At 46.7% G+C, this 26,791-nt stretch overlaps 1 protein-coding gene across 4 annotated transcripts; it reads right to left on the bottom strand.

Moving 5' to 3' along the window:
* Window positions 1-26,209, bottom strand: slain2 (SLAIN motif family, member 2). Of its 4 annotated transcripts, XM_042057938.1 has the most exons (10): window positions 25,500-26,203; window positions 20,485-20,627; window positions 12,118-12,288; window positions 11,695-11,865; window positions 8,399-8,821; window positions 7,911-8,060; window positions 5,366-5,452; window positions 3,719-3,757; window positions 2,744-2,963; window positions 1-2,253 (listed from the first exon to the last, which is right to left on the bottom strand). In XM_042057938.1, the coding sequence occupies exons 1-10, from the start codon at window positions 25,967-25,969 to the stop codon at window positions 2,187-2,189; spliced, it is 1,941 nt and encodes a 646-aa protein (XP_041913872.1). In that variant the 5' UTR covers window positions 25,970-26,203; the 3' UTR covers window positions 1-2,186. The 4 variants fall into 4 exon arrangements, with proteins under 4 accessions (XP_041913872.1, XP_041913875.1, XP_041913873.1 ...); XM_042057941.1 differs by lacking the exon at window positions 12,118-12,288 and having other exon boundaries at window positions 25,500-26,209; XM_042057939.1 differs by lacking the exon at window positions 3,719-3,757 and having other exon boundaries at window positions 25,500-26,201.
* Between the last annotated feature and the right edge of the window lie 582 nt (window positions 26,210-26,791).

The raw sequence follows: 26,791 nt of genomic DNA, 5'->3' as shown, positions 1-26,791 counted from the left end.
TTCCTTCTTATTTACAATTTATTTTGAAATGTGAATTTACACATGGGGTACGGAGCATCATGTCTGTGGTTATATAAAAGTATTAACAAAAAGACAATCCCACAAAAATGGCCAGGCTGTTGTTTTTTTATTATTTGTTTGTCTGAGCCCTCAGGCCCCGAGCCCCTCAGACTGAGTCAAAGTCCACGCCACCACTTCCCCACACCGACGCAACTCTGTCAAATAAATAGAAAGCCTCTTGTACATGTGCAGATCAGTTATTATTAAATATCAAGGCGTGCTTACTCATACTCCGTTTACTTTCAAATCATAAATGCAATCATAAATGTTTCATTAATGCAAAAATACAAACAACAAACAAAAACCAATAACAAAAAATACTTAAAGCTGCAAACATAAAAAAAATAAAAATAAAATTGAGAAATGCAAAGACCCCTGACTGATGCAACATTACATTGGCAAAATAAAATGAACACTATTGGCACAAAACAAGCAAGCAAGAAAACATTCCAAAAACAGGAAACCGACTTTAAGTTCCTTAAAATCATAGGCACTAATTCCACAAACTCTGCACCATTTGTTTTTTTCTTTTTGCTCACAGGCCCTTGTGCTGTGATGTCACAATCATATGGATGATCAATGGTAACTGTCGCCACTTTTTCTTCCTGTTTACAAAGTTTGTTTGTTTTTGTTTTTAAACGAAATTGGCCACATGTTTAGTTTGCACTGTACCCATTTCTCTCACTCTACATTGCTGGAGACAGCTGATGGCTTCACCAGAAGTTCTTCTGCATGTATGGAAGTCACATGTTTTACAGGTGGGATATTTGTTACATTTAAATAGAAGTTGTCAGGTAAGGGGGGGGGGATTTTTTTGATGTCAAAACACTGATCCAACACCTACTTCAAACTGACCACCACAAACATACAGCAAACTCACACTGACACGGTCATACAGGTGAATGGAAGAAGCCGCCGTACTGATTATCACAACAGATGAGAAAAGTAAATAGCTCCCGATGCACATCACAGCAGACAGAGAGGAGTTTGCCTGCTACCCACGACTCCATTCTTCCTGGTTCAGTGTTGCCTTTGCAATCAGCTAAGTGTGTGCACTTTAATCAGACGACAGTGACTTTTCACATTTAAAGCAACCAGAGTTCAATAATCTGATAGAAAATCAATCTACTGATCGATAGAAAAAAACAAACTACTGCAGCCCATGTACCCCAACAGTGTTAATTTTCACCTGTGTGTCTGGATATTTGCTTGGCTTTGAGCAGAGCGCACACACACACACACACACACACACACACACACATCTACCAGGTGAGTCCAATCCAAATGCTTTGGAAATTTAGCTTTGAAGTGAGGTTCAAATTCAGCATTACAAAAATAATTCATATGAAAAATGTAAGAAAAGAGAAGAGAATACTGAACATGAATACATTTTGAAACAAAACCAAAAAAAAAAGCTCTTTTTTGTTTAAATATCTATTTCAAATAAATAATTGTCACATAGATATGAACACATTCTTGCTGAAGGAAAACTGCAATGAAAACGATGGCATGACAGCCTCTCCAACACGCATTCAGCAACGGCAAACTACAAGGCCAACCATATAACAACGTTCACAGAACATCAGAGCCCACGTGGATCCCCCAAACAAAAGATCTGATGAGAGACAAAAGGCAAGTCTTTTCTGATGGAGACAAGACATCAGGAAAACGAGGGGAGAAAGAGAGAAAGATTGGGAGAGAGAGAGAGAGAGAGTGAAGGGGGTTGATTTTTATTAGTTACTTTGCAACCTGATGGCACAGTGGGCACGCGGTTTCTGTTTCGCAAGGGTGCCCTCTGGTGGTAATGGCGCCCGGAGTTCTGCTGGTTTTCTTTGGCATGCTCTGGCCTGTCTGATGCTACCATGTCCCCGTTTGACATGGAGTTCTTGAACCTTGTGATTGTATGGAAATATTCATGTCTGTTTATTTGTTTGCTTGTCTGTTCGTTTGCTCGTTCTGGATTCTTTTGATTCAATCTGGGATCATTTTCTCCTGTTTTTTTTTATCTTCTTCTTTGTCTTAGACATGTATTTTTTTGTTTTTGCTAAAGTGCAGCATTATTGTGTCTCAGGGGTGGGGTAGAGAAGGGAAGGGACAGGAGGAGGGGGGTGGGGGGTCTTGTGCGGTCAATAGCAGCCCTCCCTCCAGCTCTCATCCCTGATGCCACTGTATGTGCGAGGCGCTGGCAGAGACCTAAGAGACAGAAAGGCACCCAACCGTCAGATATGCATTACACTACTACAGTGATTTAGCAGACAATGCTATCCTGAGCAACGTACAGTGAACAGTCCCCCTGGAGCTACTCAAGGTTGAGCAACATGTCCAGATCCCCAACTAGACCACCAGTATGCATTCCACAGCCCTCAGTCCAGTACCTGCCCACATACTGGGTTGGATGTCCACACGCACTCAGACCATGCGTCTAAGCTGGTCGCTACGAGTTTCATGTCTAGTCACTATTTCATTTATGTTAATAAATACAAATGAGATGACAATAAACAGGCACAACAAGCACTATTACAGCAAAAATGATGTGCTACCTTTATTCATGCTTGTGTAGGACTGACCATGGGGGTGCTACCATACATGCTGCTAACACAGTTGCACAAAGACTGCTGAAGATTCTTGTGCAGTGCAGGGGTGTGTGTGTGTGTGTGTGTGTGTGTGTGTGCGTAGGGCGTACCTGCGTACAGGCTGTGCCAGCTTGCTGCGGGGCACAGGGATGCCACCGCCTGCGGAGCCGCTGGGGCGGGGCAGAGCGCTGCGGGAGGCGGGGCCCAAAGAGCGGGTGGGGGTGGAGCTAGCCGAAGAGCCCGGGCTAGGATTGGACACGGCCTTCACCGGCTGCCTCAGAGCCAAAGGCGAGGGAGTGGCCGGAGTCCGGAGTTTACTGGGGGAGGACACTGAACGGAACGAGAGAAGAGATTGTTAGGCAGAGAATACGCACACACACACACGCTCACTCTCTCTCTCTCACGCACACGCACGCGTGACCAAATCCATCTGATGACATGGAGTCTAGACTCCAGGGAAGAGTTCACCAGCACTATGAAATGGCAGCACATGTTAACATGTCTCATGGGACAAGCATCATGGATCGAGGCATTCAGAATACTATCACCATGGTGTGTGTGTGTGTGTGTGTTTTAGAGTGTGAGTGAAAGAGAGAGACCGAGAGAGATAGTGTGTGTGTGTGTGTGTGTGTGTGTGTGTGACAAAGGTGTGTACGGGGCAATGGTTTGACAAATCATGGAATTTGAGCATTTGTTAGCTACTTGACATAAAAAAAGAGCATATGATATCTACAGTACTCCATTTGGGTGGAAAAAAATACAGAAATAAACACAAATGCAAAAATGCAAAAATATACCGGTAACAGAAAACACACAAAAATGAAGAACTTAAAAGTCAAAAGAACCAAATTCCATGTCATTGTTTGGGATGGGGAGAGAGGCCAGTAACACATCCCACAATCCTAGCCGTGCGGGCGGGGAATGTGTTTACAAGAACCCTTTCAAATGAGGAAGGTCAATAATAATAGCAACAACGACAGGAATATCGGCGAAAACCACACATCACGATCACAACACCAATCACAGTCAACCCCGAAGAGCACCACAGGTGCCGGGTGGGGCAATAGAACGTCAGTGGTACTCACTGAAATCTCCATCCTCTCCAAAGCAACAGGCCAGATGGACTAGACAAAAGATGGAGACAGGAGAGAGTGGCAGTGGGTTTACAGGGCAGCCCGACAGTGACTGAGGTCGCACATACTGCATACTGCAGATGGGATCTTACACTAACACTAACACACACACAGGCCTAATGTTCTCCTAGTGGGTAGTGTTTCTGTATTCAAGTCATGCAAATTTCTAACGGTGTCTTCACTGCACGGTAATGGTGTATTACATACACATACACACCCTCTCATACACACAGACACACCAACACACAGTACAAAGATGGATGATAGAAAGGAGTCTAATCAAAGCTACCAGCACTATGACCGGACCATTCATTCTAAACCAAGCGGGGGGGGGGGGGGGGGGGGCTAAACTAAAGATCAAAACATTAATTTTGGACGACACTCTGCACCAACACGCAATACATTCTGTGGTTTTAACGACACGTCACGCATGTTCTCACACAGCTCATATATTGATGGGTGGTACTTGTACCACGAACAAGAGCGTAACCCTGTGTGGAGTTTCTCTGGGAATACTCACGGGAGGGGTGAGCTATCTCTCTGGTGTGTTCGTATGGCCCTTGGTTAAAATATAATGTACGCTGTTTTGGCCAAAAGCGTCTGCTGATACATTTGAAAATAAATAGAGACATAAATAAACACGACTTTGCAATCGCTGATCGCACTTTGAAGTGCAACGACTTTGAGGGTGCCTGATTCTGGCTCCATGAGCACGTATGCTGGCTCCAGTGGACTCGTCATGGTTAGGAGTCGAGGTTAATCTGAGGTTAGTTATTACAGTTAGGCTCTACCTTCATCTCCCATTTGGAAGCCATGCCTTCCATAGCAGGACCCAAGCAGTTGCATGGTGCTCGAAAAAAAACCCTGACACTTAGCTTCATCCATGGCTATCTAACAGTACTGCGATGCTTAAACAATTATAGGGAACACTTTATGTTACAGTACCCATATCACACATGTAATAGGTAGGAGATGCAATGTATACAGTGCTTGTCACAGTACTCTGCCAAAGTGCTTATTTTTTCTGAAACAAAAAGAGGGTAACTGTTGTGACTATGGGGTGAGATTGGGGACCATGACACCTAAAAGTTAACCAGCTTATTAAGGCTGTATTCAAATCTAAAGGGGAAATTATAGTTTTAGTGGTAGAATAGATTTACATGGTAACTATGTGGTACCTGTAGAACTTTCATGTCTCCTTTACTTTCAGGTCTCCTGAATACAGCCTCAATACAATAAGCTGGTCATCTCCCAATGTCTCCCCACAGCCACAACCGTTTTTTGGCATAATACTATGACAAGCATTCTTATCACACGTTCTAATCGTGAGAATCACTAAGTACTCAAAATTCCATTATGTGCAGCATAAGTCATGGTATAACACCTTGTTCCACAGTTTCTTACACTGTACTTCAGGGTGTAGACACTGCAACAGGGTAATATAAAATAAAGTGTTACCCAACTATACTATTACTTCCACTATATAACACATATCTATTATAGAACAGACAGTCAATTCATTGCAGGTCTGCTTCCTGTAAAGGGCCATGACCGCATCGTCATGACGACTGTTTGCCGTGGCAAGGTAGGTGGGGTTACCTCGTAGAGATGACGGGCTCTGGAGGAGCAGTTTGGTTTTCGGGGAGGGGCGGGCAGGAGGGGCAGAGTACCTTTGGTGCTGGGCTTCTGGGGGAGACAAGGACACGTTACTGTCTCTGGGAGGTGGCTCAGACTGATCTGAGGTCAGATTCGGAGGCCTCCGCTGCTGCATTCACCACCACCAGCAGCTGGTCAGCAGTCAGCCAGAGCCCAGTGATGGTTGGGGGACGGGGGAGAGGTGAGTTGGGGGAAGTTAGGGGCAGCCAAAGGTCAAGGCGGGTGTAGCTAGTTAGCCAGCCAGAGGGACAGCCAGTCAGTCAAGGTGGACTGGGAGTTATCATTAAGTTATCATAGTCAAAAGGAGAAGCCATCTCAGAAGGACCCAGCCATGCCTGCCATACAAGGGACCTGAGAGCCAACTCAAGGTCAATACGTCAGATCGCCACTAGAGGGAGCCACAGCCAAAGAGCTCAAATGAGTGAGACGGAGCCAGAGAGAGGGAGAGGTGGAGAGAGTGATAGAGGGAGGAAAAGAGTGAGTGAAACAGAGGGAGAGAGTGATAGATGGAGGGAGAGAAGGACAGACAGAGAGGAACAGAAAAAGATAGAGGGAAAGAGGGTAAAGGTAGATAGACAGAGAGAGGGACAGAGGGAGAGAGAGAAACTGAATGAGAGAGGGAGAGAGAGGGGGACGGGGTGGGGGTGGTGGTAGAGATTCCAGGCCATCCCAAAAGCTAAGCCATCAGCACGTCATCTCAGGCAGGGAGAGGAGGGGCAGAGTTTAGGAGAACATGCTTCTGCCTAGACCACAGCCAAAGGAGACCAGGGAAACACACACACACACACGCACACACACACAACCACCATCTGTTGAGCTTTTTATGGGTGATAAAAAAACTACACAACTCGCACACTATAGAAATTCAAAACTACTCTTAACGTAACATCTCATCTGGCTCAGAAAATTATGTAAATGACTACTCCTGGCTTTTAACTGTGTGTCTTTGTGCTTCCAGGTGATCCAAGTGTGACAGGATTAGAACACCTTCTAATTACTACCTGATTAAACCAGAATTAAGGAAGATTACACTTGATTAGGAAGATTACACTCACATTAATCCCACACTGGGGGTGAGGAGTAAGGGAACTCAGGGAAATTTGAGAGAATTTGGCCATGCGTTATTAAGGATAGCGCTATTCAAATTTTGCCCTCCAGGATAGCCTCACTATGATGATACACCCATGTAGAGTTAGGGGTCAATTTCATTCACATTTTTTACGCCGCAATGTAATTACTTAAATCATTTGACATAGTACACTGCATCTAGATCAGCAACTTTCTTTCCCTGCGGAAAATTTATTTGTCTCCAGATTGGTTTGCCAGACAAAGTGACTATTAGAAGTGGAAATGATGGCCTCTGGTAGAAGGGGCAAGTGCTATGCTTTCTCTCGGTCCTACTCTGGGGCTTTATGGTCTGTGGTGCGCCGTGTGTGTTACTGTCAGAAACCCGTCTGGGAGCACAAGAGAAAGGTGACCGATGCAGAGGAGAACAGAATCAGAACGGAATAAAAAGGAGAACGTTATCTTAAAAACTCAATACAAAACAAAAAGATACGGCAGGAGGAAATAAGTGCTCTCTGGTAGCTGAAGCCAAGCTGTTGGTGCGTGTGTGTGTGTGTGTGTGTGTGTGTGTGTGTGTGTTTGATTGACTGACAACAGGTTACATTTGTAAACATAACTTCAGGTGATCATCCTGCGGGCTTTCAAAAAAAGAGTGGTGATTTAATGACACAAATTTTTAAAGATATAGATAGCTGTGTATACTGTATGAACAACAACAGAGGATGGGAGTTTGTCTGTGTGCGGGTGTGTGTCTGTGTGTATGTGTGTGTATGTGTGACTCGTGACTGCCATGCTTGTGTGTGGGCGTACTTACAGCCACATAAACTCAGTTGCTTCAGTGTGTAGGAGTGTGTATGTAGGCTCAGTGTGAAGGAGTGTGTATGTGTGTTGTGTATGTGGGTACCAAACAGCGAAACTGTGTGTGAATGTGGGTATGGAACAAGTGTGTTTACTTATGCGTTACGTACACATGTATATGGTTCAGTGTGAGTCTTTGCCCACTTTAAAGAAATTTGCATGCACATGCCTTTACATGCAGTGGCTAACTGACTTTTGTGGTACCTATGTATGTGTATATCTATGTGTATATCTATGTGTGTGTGTGTATGTACTAGTACATATACTTTATAAATACATGCCACCACCAATAGATAGGGTCTGGTATGAGAATGTGTATAATGTAAGTGGTTTTGTGGACAAATATTCACTGGTAGATTTGCTGTGGCTTCAGAGTTTGCATGTACAGTACACGTGTGTGTGTGTGTGTGTGTGTGTGTGTGTGTATGTGTGTATGTGTGTATGTATGGGGGTCAGACTGGATCTGGTGCCTGTATGTATATCTGTATGTGTGTACTCACTGGTAGTGAATGTGTGCATGCATGCGTGTACATGTGCCCGTGTGTATGTGTGTGTGTGTACTCACTGGCAGACTGGCTCTGGTGTCGGGGCGAGCCTCCGTTGGGCACCTGCAGGTTGGACTCCACACTCCGGCTGCTCCTGACGGACTCGGCAGACGCCGCGCTGTGGGCGGGGCTGGACCGTGTCAGATTCGGAAGACTCCGCCTCAGCTTGTCTGCACACGACAAACACACACACACACACACACACACACACAAGTATATGGCTGCAGTCAGTAAATCATACCCATGTTACAGTGGTCTGACTGCAGAGCCATGTGTCTCAACAGGCTACTCTTTCAAACTGCGCGCGAGGAAAACGGAAGCTGCTCTTCCTCCTCACAAACACACTTATGGCAATTATGCTGGCCAAAAACAAACACAAAATCAGAGGAATATGTACCTACAGGGCTTGACCAATCAAACAGTCTACTAGATTCTCAACCCACCCCCCCCCTACTACACACACACACACACATGCCTTCTGGCTGCCCGGGTCTGTGTGGCGTCTCACCTTCATTCTTGATGGCGTTGGTCTGCGGGTCCTGGGCGTGTCCTTGCAGCGAGAGACGCGGCTGCTGCAGACGGCTGCTGGCCGGCTGTGGGGACACGCGGTTGCTGTGGGGGGGCATGTCCAGGGTGCCACCGCCACCGCCACGGGACGCAGGCGAACGGGAGCGGGGCGAGGCGCGGGGCGAGTGGCGGGGCGACGGGCTGAAGCGGCTAGCGCCCCCTACAGGCAGGGCGGAGTGGGAGTATTGGTGGTGGTGCGCGGCGTTGTGGGACAGGTAACCGGGCGCGACGGCGTCCTCGTCGTCCTCCAGGCTGTGGGCATCCAGCTCCTGGTCACTGAAGGCGCTGCCACCGCGGCGCAGTGAGTGGCAGGACGAGCCTGAGCTGCGACGAGACGCGTTGGCCGCGTAGTCCTGCCGCAGGCCTGACGACACAACACACACACAGTTAGCAATCACACACACTACACTCACTATCAACATAGCAAAAAAACATACACATCTCTCAGTCCAACACACATATAAACACACTCAATTAGCAATCACACACACCACACACTTACAATTAACATACACACAAGTGGACCTCTCCCTCTCTCTCATACACATACACACAATGCTTCTTATTGAATGCTTCCCACACAAACATACATCTACATACATACATACATACATACAAACATCAGACTGAAATTCACTGAAGACAGAAAGCATCATTAATCATACAGGACAATGCAGACATGCACGCTAGGGGTGTCACGATTTCAATTTTATATCGAAATTACATCTCAATCTTGAACTTCGAACTCGAAAGAGGAATCGTCGATGCAGCCACACCCCAAATGTCACGTCCAGCATGTATACCAAGACGCACAAGCACACGTGCTGAACTGCGGCGTCAACACTCTAATTTTAGGTTGCAGCCAGTTAAAATATACACATCAACCTACCAAAATTGAAGCTCCTCTTGCCTACTCAACTTAGCTAGTGAAAAGATGACCTAGTTACAGTCCAAAACTACTTTAAGGCTTAAAATGCACATTAGTAAGTACATATTCCATGAACACTAACCTTGGGTCTCTTCGGAGTGTGCTGAAACAATCAAATTATCATTCTGTTCACGTCTCTGTTTAGCCTAATGTTTGTTCTGTTTACATTACAACTTCGCAGTTGGAACGGTTTCTAAATAAAAAGTGGTTTCAAAATAAAAGCCCCCAGAAACAGAAAAGGCCAAAATAACATATAAGGAATGCATTAATAGTAATATTTTAAAAAAGATCGAAAATAGAATCGAATCGTGACTTTAAAAATTGAAAATTAAATCGAATCAAGGATTTGGAGAATCGTGACACCCCTAATACACGCATGCCCTTATTTGCACACACACACACAAAATAGTGTATAGACCAATTCAGCTAATGTACATAAAGAAGCAGATGCAAAGAGAGTCTAGTTATTTTAACAAAGTAAAGCACACAAATACACAGGTCTACACACACACGGTCAAAAAAAAAGGAAACACACGTATACCAAGAAATAACACACCTGCCTGTTTTGAACAGGAACAGCGCACGCACACGCGCGCACACACACATGCACACGCACGCACAGCATCATGAAACAACGCTTGTGACAGGTGCACAGATGGTTAACACTCAGGCAGGTATTAGTGCTCCATACTGAGACCCTTCTATAGGCTTAGGGCTGAGCCTGACTATACGCCGTAGCTTACCACTGACTGACATAGAGGAGATGAGAGTCAAGAGTGCATGTGTTTGTGTGTGTGAGTGTGAGTGTGAGTGTCCATCCATTATGGTGACCGTGGAAAGGAGGTAGGTCAAGGCTGATCTGCCATCAACACCTGCCAAATGTAATGTGTAAGACCTCTGCTGATGTCATACACAGTGCAGAATTGACTGTAACTGCATGACTGTGTGATAAACTGTGACTAAGTGTGTGTGTGTGTGTGTGTGTGTGTGTATCCATGTCTATCCCTATCTATGTCATGATGTGCCGCTACTCCTGGCAATATTTTGGTGCCTCTTTGGAAAATGTGATGTCTGCAGATAGTTTCAGGCATCTCCCCTCTCTCTCTCGCTCTCTCTCTCAGGCACAGGACAAACAATCGAATCAGACAAGATCAAACGACCACAGAGAACAGGAAGCCCCCACTAGACCAGATCAGACGACCACAGGGGACACCAAATAAATCCTCTGGCATATCTGAGCACACAGACGGGCCTGAAGCTCCACACCAGCTGGGGAAACTAGCAGGTAATCAGGTAAACAGAGAGAAGAGATTTACTGGATCCGCACGGCTCTAATCTTTCTCTCTCTCCTTTGCATAACCACTCCTCACCAGGTGAGAGGTGATCATGTACTTGGTGCTTCCTTCCTATGCTGCGGCTCTAAGGGAGTAAAGCTACATTGTAGCCAGAGTGGTGTAACAGTACACCATGGTAAGTACCTTGGTTTTGAAGTCACGGTTGGGTTAATTTTCGGTACAGTAAGGCTATAAGTACTGCAGGCTGCATTCACTGACAATATTAATGATGCTCAACACATACGAGCTGGAATAGTATTTTGAAAAGGTGTCAAATGTTTTTTGGTGTTAATTAAGTACATCAACCTATTGGTCCACCACCCGATATGTTTGTGTAGAAACTCGAATTTTAAACATGATCTATACACAAAAAAGCCTACTTTTGATTCCTGTTAAAGACTGCATTTGGTACATTTGGTACACGTCTGTATTGAACCTAAGGTCCTGTACCAAAGCGGTTCGGAACGAATACGTCTACCTTTAAACCTCTAATTGTAACCTTTTTAGGAGTCCTTGATCCATGTGATGGCTCAATAATGGGGGCTTTAAACATCAAATGTCTCCTTCTCTCACACAGACACACACACACTCGCACCTTCAGAGACAAGAGCAGAACTGCTGAACATAGACGGAGCAGATGTTAATTAAAAGCTCATACAGACAACCAAACACGAATGTGTGAAGGGAAAACAATTACAGCAGATACTCATCAAGACCCAACTCAACAATGACAACAACAAAATGCGGAGGGAAAGAGAGAGAGGAGCACAAATGAAAAATCAGAGAGAAACGATACAGAGAGAAATATGCAGAGGAGAGTATTTAAGATCTGAACCACATAATGATGGAAGAAAGCATGAGGTTCTCTCTCACACACACACACAGTACAAATAAGGCAGACACAAACACTTAACAGAACTGGATTAGTGGGTCTCATGGTGGTGTGTGTGTGTGTGTGTGTGTGTGTCCACTCACTCTCCTCCTGCATGCGGGCCAGTATCTGCACATCAGTGACGTCATTGAGGCGGTAGGTGGTGGAGGAGCCCACGGAGTCCTCGTCCATTTCCGAGGTGCTCAGCTCGCTGTCCACCGACGACTGGGGGCTCACCGGAGGAGGATTCCTATCTGCCGAGTTCCGCTGGTGACCTGCAGAACACACACACACGTCCCGATTCATGTTTGAGCATACAAACACTTTCCATCAAAAACACAAAACAGTTTGCATTATGAACAAAACAGATAAAAACAGTGTCTGTGTGTGTGTGTGGACTGCAGATGTAAAATAGCCTGTATGGAGATTGGCTATGTTACAGGTGGGTAATGGCAGGAATGAAATGACACAGAACTTCAGGCAGAAATAGAGAGAGGGAGAGGAGAGGGTTGAGGGAGGACACACACCCGCACTGCTAGGGAGCACCAGCTGCCTGACGATGGGCACTCGGGAGGGGGTGGACGAGGGCGAGTTGAAGCCGCTGCTGTAGGGGCTGTTGGCCGTGTTTGTCCCATACGGGCTGCCGTAGCTTGTCTGTGGGCTGTAGGTGTTGCCATACAGACTCCTGCGCTTGTTGGCTGAGAGAGAGAAAGAGAGAGAGATATCGAGTTGGCAACTATAGCAAAAGAAAAACAGGCCTGGTTCATGGCTTTGCCTCGGCCTGACAGACTGTCTTGTCTGACTGACTGACCACTGCGGGCGTTGGCCAGGCATCCCCGGATGTGCTGGGGACTGATTGCTGATTGATTCAGTGTCAGGTGTCACTAGTGGCCACACAGGAAGCCATTTTAGATCTAGTCTCAACTGCCAGGATGACCGCATGTGCTAGGAGTGTGTGTGTGTGTGTGTGTGTGTGTGTGTGTATGTGTGTGTGTGTGTGTGTGTGTGTTTAAGAGAAAGACAAAAAGAGCAAAAAAGAGAGTGACTGATGGGTTTTCGGGGATATTCTACGCAATAACCCAATAAAACACACAGTTCCCCGTACACACACAAACTTGTATTAATCCCCACAGAGTAATCAGCCTTTGTGAGAGATCTGAGCGAAGCAGTGCTGAGGTCACTGTCCAGTCAGTGGGAACATATGGCAGTGGTGGAACAAGTGCACAGAGACAGAGAGAGAGAGAGAGAGAGAGAGAGAGAGAGAGAGAGAGAGAGAGAGAGAGAGAGAGAGAGAGAGAGAGAGAGAGAGAGAGAGAGAGAGAGACTCAATGGTTGGTGGCCGGCCGCTCACTTGTCGTTCACTCTATTGGAGCACAATGCATCAGTGTGTGACAGACAGCGGTCCATCGCCCTGCAGTCAGCAGGCAGGGGAAGCAGTGGCAGCAGCTGCCTCAATACCACCATTCAGCAGGCCATGACAGCGACACCATAAAGGCACTCATTTAAAACACACACACACACACACACATCCTGCCAGCATGCACACGAGTCTGCAGTCAGTATCTCAGTGCACACTCAGTCATTTAGAGAAAGAGCGTTGGTGGGGAGAGAGAGAGAGAGAGAGAGAGAGAGAGAGAGAGAGAGAGAGAGAGAGAGAGAGAGAGAAAGAGAGACAGAGAGAGAAAGAGAGAGAGAGCAAGCGGTGACACAATGAGACTGTTCCAGTGGTCAGAGTGCTCCAGCTGTGGACCTGCTGCAGCCATTAGGTCCATTCAGTGGCAGCAGACTAAACTGCACAGAGAGCCTTTTATGGTTCCAGGCTGCCATTGCTTTAGTCGCTACCAGTAAAAACACAATTTTTGTGTGAGCTAGAGGTCAATGGAATGTGACTTTTTATTGGACTTCCACTGGTTGTCTATGATGTGGTAGGTGTGCAGTTGGGTATGCCACACACACCACCACTATCCCACAATGCTCTTCTGCTCTTCAGTCTGGCCTGACAGGGGCCCCTCTCTCAGTGTCTGTATGAGAACATTTAGCTCTGTCTTCAGTCCTCCAGGGCCAAACCATCACATGATAACACCGAGTCACAGCGTTATTTACACAGCTGGGCTATGAAAATTCCACTTTCTCACACTCTCCCTTTCTCTCTCTCTCTCTCCATTTCTGCTCTCTCTCTCCACAGAATCTAGGGCTATTCTTCACCCTCTCCCCTCCCTCCCTGTCCACTGGAGTGTCTCTTGTTGGGCTCTCAATCTCAGAGTGTTTCTTGCTGGTGTATGTTTCCTTCTCCACTTCCCCTTGGCCTATTAACAGCTCTGTCCCTCTTCCGCAGTTCAGCGTCCACTCTAGATCTCGCTCCCTAACCCTACTCATCTCTTACTCACTTTGACACATTCACTCTCTCACTCTTTCTCTCTCTCTCTCTGCAGGATAGGTCTCTTTCCCTTTCCTTTGCTTGTAAACAGTTCTATCTATCTATCTATCTATCTTTCTCTCTCCTTCCCTCTCTCTCTCTCTCCCTCTCTCTCCCTCCCTCCCCAAACAGTCTGTCCCTCTGAATTATTTAGCAAATAACAACATGCCCTCGGTCCCACACATCCTTAGAAATCAGCCAGCCAGGACACACACACACAAACACAAACTTAGTTAAATCTACACAAGCTAATGCCAACTGGCATAGGCTCTGACCCAGTATGTATGCACACACACACACACACACACACACAAAGCACAAGAGAAAGCAGGAGATATCTAAACAATTATGTAAGTGCACAGACACACACAGACACCCTCTCTCTCCCTCATGGTCAGGGTCGCCTATGGTGCTGAATGTCAGCAATGCCTTGTCCACATAATGCAGCTATTTATAGGGGTCAGCATTTAGGATTACCTTCTGCTAAACTACACGGGGGGCCGACGCAGCAAGAGGGGGCGCGCGCGCACGCACACACACACACACACACACACAGCAGTGTGATAGATGTCAACTAATTAAACTCATGGGAATGAATGTAAAGGGAACAGAAAGTACACAAACACATACATTGTGTGACGCAAACTTCAAGCAATATTCTGGCAACATTGAGAAGTTTGCGGAAAACTTAGTGGCAAACAATCAGCAACATTCTGGTGCAATGACAAGTTTGCCACTAAGTTTGTAGAGCGCACACGCACACACACAAACACGCCCCCTCTCTCTCACTGCAGCTCCCCCATAACAGACAGCAGGTGACCTATGACCTCCAATGATTGACAGGACAGCCTGCATCACTGAGACACACTACACAAATGATCAGGGTACAACTAATGAGTTTGAAAGTGACAACAGCCTTCAGAGGGCAAGGAAGCAAACAAGCCCGGAACAATAACAAAACAAAAAAACTACAAATCCCAGACACGTGACACAGATTAGGAGGTCTGGGGATGGAAACAGGAGTGGGAGACACAGTCAGTACTGTAGCTTCCATCCTGACCTAGTGAGAAACTCCAGGCTTGGGGGTGAACCCATGGCTGACGGGCGCAGACGACCAGACATGACGCAACGAGCAAACAAAACAAACGAGCACCTCAGGCTGGGTCGTTGTTACAGGGACAGGGACGGGGTCTCCAGAGTGCGGCGAGTGGGGCGGGGACGGGGGTTGCGCCGCGCTGCGGTGCCGTGGCAAATGAGGCCGCCCAAAATAGTGGTGTCCTTAAAACCAGGCCTATTACAAAACCCTTCATTATCTCTCCTATTTCCAGTCTTTTGGCTGGTGGCAGAGTGAGGAAGGATTCGGAAAATACAGAGAGACAGAAACAGAAAGAGACAGGGAGATAGAGAGAGAAAGAGGGGGGGGGGGGTGGACAGAGAGGAAAGAAGGGGGTAGTGGACAGAGGCAGACGGAGAGAAGAGAGAGAGAGGAGGGGGAGAGAGAGAGACAGAGGGATGCATGAGTCAATGTTTCCAGTGCAGGCCTGCTGGAAAGACGGCGATCCAGTGCCCTGACCTCCAGCCCTACTGGGGCTGCGGGTTTAGCCAGAGAGCCTCCACTTTCCACTGGTCTAACACAGCATGGAGTCAGACTCCCTCCCCTCTGCTCAAGCACCTTCTCAGAGAAGAACAGAGAGCGAGAGAGCGAGAGAGAGCGAGAGAGAGCGAGAGAGAGAGAGAGAAACGGACATAAGAGAGCTACTACTCTAGATAAAAGCGGCAGGATGAAGAGGAAGTGTATAACCGGCTGAAGCGCTGCTACGGATGACTGGATGAGGAGAGCGCTGGGCGGCCTCGGCTCCACCGGGCCAGTAAAGTAGGCTAATGAGGCAGCAGCCCGAGCTAGTTATCTGATCAAGGGGACGGGCCGCCCGGCCGGCTATCCGGCGGTTAAGTGAACATGGGCCCAGGGACTTATGGGTCAGTGGATCACGAGCTAGGGAGACCTGGGTGAAATACGCCTCGACTGGCTAATATGAATGGGATCACAAGAGTTCTGTGGCCCACTTCCATTGGGAGCCTGATCAGTCCTGACCCTGCTTATGACTGAGTATCACATGCATAAACACAATTCCAACGGACAGCCACTATTCTTACTACCTCGTTTTCATACACTCAAGAGGTGATATGCCCCATTAGTGGATTCAGTCTGTAGCGCAGGAACCGTTGTCTTTGTTCATGTGAGCCGTACCAGAGAGGATTAAAGAGGCTTATAAGACTGGACCAATTTGATTTACCTTGCTTTACTTTGGTAAGCATTTTAAACTCTTTAACCATGCTGTTGTTGTCTACAGACATTATCAGCAGACTCACAAACAGCCTCGTCTCCCCACAACAGGAAATGATCTGACAAGGCTTTGGACGAGCTGCCCAGTTGTCCAGCTGGAGAGAGCCAGACAGAATAAGGCACCTGTGGCCACGAAAAAGCCTGCTGGTCAGGAAGAGACAACGCTGACAGGCCCAACATTGAGGTCAGGGCCTGGTCAAGTAGATAAACAAAGAAATAAATAAAAGATTAACTACATAAGAGTGCTCTTAACAGCCAGGAGAGCTCAACATCCGTTCCCACAAAGAGGAGGAGCACTAGGGCCCTAATTGTGTAGTAGAGGCAGGGCAGCCAGAGACAAGGAAAGAGAGAAAGAGAGAGAGAGGGAGAGAAAGAGAGAGAGGTTCAGAATGAGAGAGACAAAGACAGAGAGGTGGAATGAGGATAGAGAGGAAAAAAAGAGACAAGAGAAGAGTTATTGTCCCTGGGAAATATAGAGGAAGACCCACTGGACCTTCAAGGTAGAGGAGAGAATGATTATGAGAGGGACAGAGAGCAAAACCCTGAGGCGTCTGTTCCATCCATTACTCTCCAGGACATGAGGAGACCAGAGAGGGAGAAAGAGACAGGGGAGGAGAGGGGGGGGGGGGGGGGTGTGAGAGAGAGGGGGGGGGGTATAGCAAGAGTGAAAGAGAGTGCTTAAGTGAAAGGAAGATCTGTTCTTGCTCAGAGATGAAAATGTTTTGCTCTGTGCAGAAGAGGTAAACAATCTCAGTTCTGCAGTCCAGAAGACTTGGTTCTCACATGCTCTTCAACAAACACACACACACACACACACACACACACACACACACACACTCACCTCACACGGCAAGAAAACACTTAAAGCATGTTGACATTAGCGTGTGGAACATGCTTTGAATTCTGTGCATATCTGACACAGGTCTGATAGGACACAAGAGATTTCAGACTTTCACACAGACAACCACAGCCTTCGCTCAGTGAGCCGTCAAATATTTGACCAATGTTAAGGTAGCCAAGGCAGTAAAAACACATTACACTGGCATCACGGCTAGCACAAGAACTGTGCAAGGATTGCTGCACTCTGTGTGGATGGAATCACCAAAGTCCTTGTAGGCAAGTTGGCAGCCTTCTTGGTAACGCACTTTTGGGAAGTTATCGTGCATCTATTTTCCTATTCAAGTGAATGGGGAGGCATACAGGAAGGGGCGGGATATATGTGTAGACAACGACCATATTGCCGTTATGAACTAACCCCTGAATGCTGTGCATCCTTTTAAAAAGTTTCTGTATCAGCCAGTGTCCCTCTAACTAGTACTGTAAATGCACCAACAACAATGGCTGGTATAAATAAAGTCTTCAAAAAACTACAAGCCATGACTTATTTATCAAAATTAAAAAGCCCCAGAGCTAGCACTGTCCCCCACGTCCCTGTGAAAACTTAAAGTAACCATGGCAGCTTTGGAGATGGGACTGTGGGGTTGTTGTTTACATTTCTTCAGGGAGTGTACAACAAGGGATTCGTTGCCATGGACAGCCAAACCCACACACACTATTCTAGCGGCTAGAGGAACGCGACTGCCATGAAGCTTTTCTCTACGGGCAGCGGGATTGCATGTTGAAAGCCTCGCTGTCTTTTTACAGAGCTGTTTAAAAGTATTTTATAGCCTTTTTTGAGGTTCACAACCATTCCCTTAGTTATGAGTGCCGACTCCATTTAACTCTGTATATTGTTTTTCCACTGAAGGAAGCACACACATTGTGCATGCTTCAAATTCAGCATACTTTGCTCAAGGCAGTTGACAGATAATTTCCTGCTTTTCAGCAAAAAAATCTTACACTAGCGCAAATACACCCTCGTTGCCATGGCTACCTGCGAGTTCACACTCCCATCAGAAAGCCAGGGAATGAAGCAGATGACGGAGAGATCCAGCCTGGAGGCGAGGCTAAAAGGACACGCTCTCAAACAGATGCACAGCACGCCCTGACCTGCCAATAGGTGTGTTTGTGTTTGTGTGTGTGTGTGTGTGTGTGTGTGTGTGTGTGTGTGTGTGTGTGTGTGTGTGTGTGTGTGTGTGTGTGTGTGTGAGTCTATGTGTGAGTGTATGTGAGCCATCTCACTGACAATACATGCCACTAATAGGCCCCCTTGCACCTATGATTACGTCCCACTCCCATAGGCGGAGTGTCCACCCTGAGGGACACTCTGAAGGCTCTGTGGCGAGAGGGTGCGTTCTCTCTAACTGGCATGTAGGAGATCACAACCTCCTGTGATAATTGCAATGAAATCCTAGTGCAGTTGTTTTTGTGCTCACATGCTCTTGCTATGCTCTTGACCCTGGAAGACCACAAACAGGGACTGTCAATGCTAATACGGCTCACAGTCTAATTTGTGCAGGGCATAAACAGTTGCGTCACCTCTCGTCAACATCAGCCCATCTCCCATGTACCAAGGTTCAGAGGGGTTACTTCACAGAGGTAGTGTGGACCTTTAAATGTGTAACTGAAACAGCTGATATGAAGTTGAACTCTGAAAAGACAATTCCGGCAATTTTCCACATAGATCTCTGTTTCTCTGGTACCAAAAAACCCCGAAAACAATCGGTTCTACCTAGCTGGAGTTGCTGCAGCCAACAGCTAGAGCTGTCAGGCAGCTACAGTGCTACACTCTGGGGGCATGTTCATGAGCTCCCATGTAGCACTGTAGCTGCAGTGACCTCGAGTGACAGAGATCTATGTGGAAAAAAAAAACGGCGGAATTTGCTAATAATAGCACAATCATGTCTGTATTCTGAGGCGGCTGCTTTCTCTCTCTCTCTCTGACGAGGGGACAGAGAGGACGGGATCCCAAACATGCTCCGGCTCCTGTGGGCTCCATGTCCGAGGGTGTGTTTGTTTGGACACCGGCACAAGGGGCGGTATCGCTCCTCGCGAGAGGCGAGGTGACTCCATGGTTTGAGAGAGTGAGTGACATCATCGCACACCCATTGTCTCTGAACCACGCTGCTGCTAAGGGCTGACTCATAAGTGAGGGGTGCGTTAACCGGCAAAAAACGAACAAAAATGCCTGCCGTCCGACACGCCACGGGGTGTGTGAGTCAGCAGTGACTACTGAGGCATCCCTGGTGAGTTACGAGACTTGTTCTGGGTCCAGCGGACAACAACAAGTTACTCTGAGCATGGTTACAGAGGCTGGCTCTTTTGGAACAGTCTGGTATCAGGGCAGTTAAAGAGTGTGTGTTAGGGATGTAATGGTTACTGATTTAAGGGTAAATCACACTAAAATACCCTACTCTTACTACTACCGTTTCAATTTTTAATTACCCTTACCACTGCGGTTGATAATCTCGGTGTTGAAAGGGGTTATGTATGGTCACATAGATAACAGACGTAGGAATAACAAAAATGAAATGGACAGGTAAACAAATTAGTGTGTTATTTAAATTAAAATGTGTGTGTGTGTGTGTGTGTGTGTGTGTGTGTCATTATTTAATGCCATGACATGATAGAGATGACATTGTCTGAGATTGGTTACAACACATTGGTAAACACTCAGGTGTGAGTGACAGAGGCTGGCTGACTATCCTCAGAGCTGTGAAGACACACTTCTATGAAGTCTCTCAAGGCAAACAGATCCTGACAAAGTCCCAGGAAAGTTGTCCTCTCGACCCCCTCAGAGCGTTCACTAACAGGGCAGTCGGTGAGAGGGTCCCTCTCGTGTGTCAGAGCTCATGGGAATGCCTCCAGTTCTGGACCGTGCTGACCTTCCCAGAAGTGTTGCCCAACTGGGCCTGGAACATGTGAGCATACCTGAATAAAAATGGCTCAGACCAATAGCCCTGCTTACTGAGGGGGGTGGGTGGCATTGGAGGTTGGAGGTGTGGAAGGGAAAGCACGAGGCCTGTCACGCTGCCACTAAAATTAGCATAAAAATACTTCAGCTAGCAGTGGCTCTCCGTGACAGCTTAGAAAAGAGAGGAACTATAAAGAGGGAGAAAGGGAATGTGAAACTGGCAGAGAGGAAGAGAGCGGCAGGCTAATAGGGTGACGGGGGGGATGGGGGGGGAGTGTGTGTGTGTGTGTGTGTGTGTGTGTGTTGGGGGGGGGTGGGGTGGGGGAGGGGGGGAGTAGTACCTGACATGGTGAGGTCTAGTCTGTGGATGAGCGAGCGCTTGGCGGACTCCATCTCGGGGCTGGGGTTGTCCAGGGCCTGGCGACACCACACCACGGGGCTAAGGGCCTTCTGCAGCGGGCTGTTCAGCTTGGCCTCGTACAGCCTGGAAGTGGGGACAAGTCAGCAGACGGTTAGAACACCTGTTACGACGTGCTTAAGGCTGACAAAACAAACGCACAATTTCTGTTTGTGCAAGTTCTGGTCTGACCACACGCTGACACTGCAAAAACATGTTGTGATGGAAGCATAAAAAAGAAAACAGAATGCAGAAACTGATTAGGACTGGTCCCGTGCGGTTGTTCACCCTATTCACTAGTATCTGACTATTCAAAACTAACTACTTATCCATCTTACAGTCGAACAATGACAGTACAGGAAAAGTTCAATTGGAGGTAGCTGCTGGTATTCAGGCCTTGTGTGTGTGTGTGTGTGTGTGTGTGTGTGTGTTGAAATCGAACATTTTAGCAGGTTTACAGCTACAGTAGAGGACACAACACCAATAAATAAATACCAACATTAAATCAGATGAGATGAAAACGGCCACAAAACAGACCTGAACGTTTAAGAATCGGAACACGTCCCGGAAAGAGGGGAGAGAGGGGGGGGGAGAGGGAGAGAGAGACAGAAAGAGAGAGAGAATGAATATGAAAAAGAGAGCGAGAGAAAATGAGAGAGGGAAGACATAAAGTGCCCATGTCGGAATGAGAGCTCTGAGTCAGCATCTGTCAGCTCTGTCTCCTCAGCTAAAGCACAAGGAGGGGGAGGAGGGGGGGCTTTATCACTCCAGCCCTCAGCTGTGCTATACTCACAACAAACACACACACACACAGCAACAGATTAAACATTCCAGCACAGAGGAAGGGAAAAACAGGATCCTCTAGTGACCTTTAACACTAGATCCTCCCTCTCTCTCTCTCACTCACTATCTCCCTCACACACACAGAGAGAGAGAGAGAGAGAGAGAGAGAGAGAGAGAGAGAGAGAGAGAGAGAGAGAGAGAGAGAGAGAGAGAGAGAGAGAGAGAGAGAGAGAGAGAGAGAGAGAGAGAGATGAGAGAGAGAGAGAGAGAGAGAGAGAGAGAGAGGAAATTATGAGAATCATTCAATCAACAGTTGCATGCATTCATCTCATTCCTGCCACAGCTTGTACATACCAATGACGTTGAGCACCTACACAGGGCAAGACTGACTATTCAGAGGGACATCTACGCCACTCCAGAGCAACAGCGCTTCACCACTGCAGCAGATTAACTGATGAAGGGGCAACAGGTGAAAACAAAGAACCTGTTGGCGAGCCACCGGTCCAGTCCCAGAGCTGAATGAGCGGCCGCCGGACCAGACCGCCCTACTAATCCGGTCTGATGCTAATTCAGGGATTACAGGAATCCATGACAAAGTTGGCACTCTGGGCTAATCCCACTTTGAGTGGCTTTGCCACCCAAAGGAAGAATGAGCGAAAGAAAGCAAAAGATGCAGAACAGGGGAGGATGGGAAAGGAGTGCAAAGGGACTGATGGAGAGAAGGAAAAAAGGGGAGTGAAGGAGGAGGAGAGCAAAGGAACATGGATGATAATCTGGAAGAAGAATGTCAGAGATTAAGAGAAGGACAAGAGAAAAAAAGGAGAAATGGAGAGAAGAGAGAGAACAAGAGAGAGAAAGAGAGGAAACGTGGACCCACCAGAGGAGAGGAATGGAACTAATGGATTCAAACTCGGCTGTTAGCTTCCAGGGCCAGGCGGTCGACAAGAAGGAACAACGAGACTACAGCGGAGTCTGCGTGAAACTAAAATTGCCGTTTTTCAACTCATGGTATGAGAAAAAAGGGCCACGAAAGTCCCTAGAGCAGAGGTGACCTTTTTAACTAAATCAACCCCTGAATTCCCAGAAACCCACCCACTTATCAGCACACAGTGAAAGGCCCTTTTGAGAGAGAGCCTCAGTGTTTCCCATATATTGACTTATTTGTGGCGGCCCACCACAATATCAACATTGACAATCACACAATGATTTTCCAGGTTGTACTAAATTGTGCTTAAATCTGGTTAGCATCATAGCCATGCTGTGCTAATTTGTTAAAAACTGTTGTATGCAAGTTAATTCTGCAAACCAACCACCGCAAATGGAATTTAACTCTGTGGGAAACACTGGAGCCTGCTCGGGTACTAGGACACTAGTGAGGTGGATTTACACTGACCGGCAACCACAACCACAGCTGTGATGACGTCCTTGTGCCTCTAAGCGAGTTCCAAGACGCCATCTTCCCACAAAAATATTCTACAATTACACTATTCTCTTTCAAAACTTCTTGTTAACTGCTCCTTCACTCCCCATCTTCTAGGCTAAACCTCTCAGGACGTTTGTTCTCTTAACTCCATCCCTCACTCCAGCACAATGCCAAAAAGCAGGCGGTGAAAGCCTCTCTATTTAACTCGTCTTCCAAACAGGATCCTCATTAAGATTAGCCTAACTGCTCTGGCTCCTCCTGAAGCTCCTGGCTGCCCTATTCCTCCAGAGAGCCACGTATAAGGGGATCCTAATGCAGGCCAGGAGCCCTGAGTGAGAGGCTGGATATGGGACAGCAGCAGCAGCAGCAGAAGAGGCGGTGGTGATGGTGGAGGTGGAGGGAAGGCCTTCACTGTTCATTACATACGCATGCATCTCTGCATATCAGCTTGCAGTGTAAGACCCAGGGGCACTCATGTTAACATTCTTAGCATTACAAAAGTGCTTTCAGTAGGTGAGTCACGTGACTTTCCATCACAGAAGAGGAAGGATGCTGCTGTTGTCATGGGTGTGCTTGCTTTATTGATTGTTCATCAGTGCCTGTATTTCAATTATGGGCCCGATCACTGACCATGGACTGGCTCTTCCCAGTAGACTTTGTCCTGCACTGTGGATGATAATCAGGTAGGTAAAATGGATTGTGTCCATAATCTCTTGCTGTTTTCCGTGAGCTGATTTCATCCATGAGCTCACCCCTCACCCCCACCCCCCTTCACACACACACACACACACTCCTGTCCAGCTGTTGCAGGATTTCCCCTGGAGTCCGGTCCCTTGCTCTCTTTTACGCTGCCAGCGTATAAATCCACTCAAACAGCTCCGGTTTCGGGGATTACCGATTCCCGCGGAAATCTGTGTAAAGTGACCTAAACCTCAAAGCAGCAAAAACACAGAGATTGTGTACAAACAAGTGGAACAGTACGCAAGGAGGAGGGAAAAAACACTTAATACCCTGATTGCTACATCAGACAGGACCGGATGAAGATGTTCAAGCACCAATACACAGGCTAACCATATCAAATTGGTATCTATTGTAGGCCTTTTTGATGTTTAACTCTTGTATTTTCAGAGTGATCGCTGGGTAGGAACAACTTGTACTCCCGTGCTACTGTCAGTGACCTCAGCCTGTGACTTGGACTGTCTTTTGGATGAAACCTAAAATGGAGAGCTGAGCCAAAGTATGGAAAACACTTACTAAAGGTATCATCAACAGATGTAGCTTATGCACTGTTGACAAAGCCTAACTAATTAATGCAGGGAAGTTTGATATAAAAAGTCTGCTCCTCTGTTCACAGTACTGTAGTGGTTATCATTCCAAAGGCATTCACTCTAGGCCAGTGGTTCTCAAATGGTGGTACGCGTACCCCTGAGGGTACGTGAAGGCACTCCAGGGGGTACGTGAGATTTTAAAATATACATATATTTAAAAATACTTTAAAAACAATTATTTAATACATATTTCAGGATGAATTTTATATGTCAGTAGGCTATTCAATTTCATTATCCTAAAAACCCAGAGTCCCCCCCCATACCAGGATGGTTCGACCCAACCTCACATGCCACCCGCCATCACCTGTCAATCACTGTCAAACGACGGAGTCGTGTTTGAAGCTTAGCGGTAATTCTTGTGAAAACACGGAGGGACATGTGGCAAAGAAGGCCAAACCAGAGCCGGCAAAATTACTGCTGTATCTTGTTTTATTGCTCTGTTTTAAGTCTTTTTTTCTCAACTAAAAATGTTTTGCGCTGGTCAGGGGGTACTTGGCTGAAAAAATATATCACAGGGGGTACATCACTAAAAAAAAGGTTGAGAACCACTGCTCTAGGCCAAGAAATTCGCTCTCTTAAACACGCTAGCATATCTGTATAGGCGGTGTCTTGTTTTGAAATGCAGACACTTGCATGCTAAGTTTTTCTTAACAATCAGCTCCTTGTCAGCCAGCCTCAGGGCGTGAAAAGGCCGGTAAAATATACTTGACAAAAGGTTGACGTTGCGTGATAATCAAGAGCAAAGCAAAGCAAGCTATTTGGCTGCGGCGAAGATCACTGTCAACAGAGATTTAACCCGGTATAACGCCAAAGGTGTTGACATCAACGTATTGCTTTGCGTTATACCGGGTTAAAGCCTACAACAAAAAACGTCCTGTCTTTAATCGAGTGAATGCCAATCAATGCTTAATCATTACTTCATACGAATAGACATTGTTGCAGTGTGTGGTTTGCCCAAATCTCGACGCATTGCTGACAATATATCTTTGCTAACTAACTGTTGCTCGATGGAATGCAACTTCGATGGCAGCTAGCGAACACAGTAGATTCAGATGTGTCATTTCCGAAACAAGCACATATTCGTCTTTCGGGGAATGGAGAAATCTGTGGCGACTGGCTGACACGGGCTTCTCGCTTGTAAAACGGCAAATATCGTCCAAGCGAAGAATGGAACACATTATCTATGTTTACATTTGTACACCAGAGCAACACGGTCCTATCAAACGAGAAAAACCCATCGGCGCATTCCTGTGCAACTCTGCACTCGTCAAATGCTCGTCATGCTGGCTGTGGTCTGGAACAGCTGTGTTAGCCTGTTGGGCTGTCACGGTGCGGGTGTGAGGTTGTTGCCCACTGTTAACAACCTTGGCTACCAGTGATGTCATCTAAAAACGTTGGCTAGCCTGCTACTTTTCACACACTCACCAGCTGTCGTCGTCTTCGTTCAGACAATCCATGTCCTCTAGATCGAGGAGTTCCACTTCGTCAAGTATTGTTGTTTCCCCGTCTTTATAAAAATCCCCTACATCGTTATCATATGAAGTGATACCAGTGGCAGCCCAAGCGCCATCGCTGTCGTATGGTCCCCCATAATTCATTCCAGGATATGACAGTCTGGGGCTCAAACAACGGGAGTTTTCCGACAGCCCGCCGTAGCCCCTCGTTCCACCGAACCCCACCCCAGGGAAGCCGGCCAGCCCCGACGCCGCTCCCGCCGTCAAGGGCGAGTCGTATCCTGCGCTCAAAGGTCTTGTGTTAGTTGACATCCCACCGGTCGAAGAGAGTAAAGACGATCGACTCCGGAGCTGTTCGTTCTGCTGTTCGAGTTTCCTCACCAAGTCTTGAAGCTTCCGCACTTCCAAGTCTGCGTTTATATTTGAATTGATGTCCTCCATGGTAGCGGTCTTCTGTGACTGTCTTATCAGTCTTTTGAAGATGATTAGGTATTCACCGGGAGATAAAAGTCTATTGTATAAAGTTTACACTGAAAACGCCCCACTGCTTAAAAGAGTTAATGAGCTAATCGTCGTCATCTTCTCCGGGCAATCACCCACACTGACTGCATCGGCGCCATCTTTACTGTCCCCAGTTACGAATTGAGGCAAAAATCAACTGGGAAGTAACGTAATCGCGTACGTCACCGGGACCGAGCACGTTTTTGGGAGCGACCCTTTCACTCGTGAGCGCGCGTTTCTAAATTATTTTTGTCCTAACATAACCAATGAAATAACATGCCGAGAAGTTCAAGGCATATTATGAAAACACTAACACTGTTGATGTTGTTGTCTGATGTCTTTCATTAACACTGGTTCCTATGCCGTCGGTCACCACATAGTTATTTAAACTGAAAGAGGGCGTCCACTTACGCTACGAGTCGTAGCCTAGTCTTGTCATCTATTTTTTTGTGCAGTCATGTTTTTTGTTCACTTTAAAGCTATTTAAAGTTGAAGCTGTATTTCTTTTTCTTCTCTTGTAGGGAATACAGCATGTTAGCTTCTTATCTCAAGTAGTATTAATATTGACGGCTTGAGTTTGAAGATACCATTTACTGTACACGTGTGCAACAGCCACTCTGATACAATAACATTGTGTAATCTATAATTAATCCGTCTCACACACATTGTCTCAGGTCTTTAATTGGGAGGGGCTGTGTAGGCTTTAGGGATGCTTGTTAACAAAATTACAATAGTTAAAGTATCAGAGAAAATGGCCTAAAC

This window comes from Alosa sapidissima, chromosome 12 (genome assembly GCF_018492685.1).
Source record: "Alosa sapidissima isolate fAloSap1 chromosome 12, fAloSap1.pri, whole genome shotgun sequence".
NCBI classification, from domain to species: domain Eukaryota; kingdom Metazoa; phylum Chordata; class Actinopteri; order Clupeiformes; family Clupeidae; genus Alosa; species Alosa sapidissima.
This window is presented reverse-complemented; position numbering and strand designations above follow the sequence as displayed.

Coding starts and splice junctions, on each gene's coding strand:
- slain2 (XM_042057938.1), bottom strand. CDS start 25,969: ATGGAGGACATCAATTCAAATATAAACGCAGACTTGGAAGTGCGGAAG. Junction 8,822..11,694: donor GGCCCGCATGCAGGAGGAGA/GTGAGTGGACAC, acceptor TTGTGTCGTCAG/GCCTGCGGCAGGACTACGCG. Junction 5,453..7,910: donor ACACCAGAGCCAGTCTGCCA/GTGAGTACACAC, acceptor TGTCTCCCCCAG/AAGCCCAGCACCAAAGGTAC.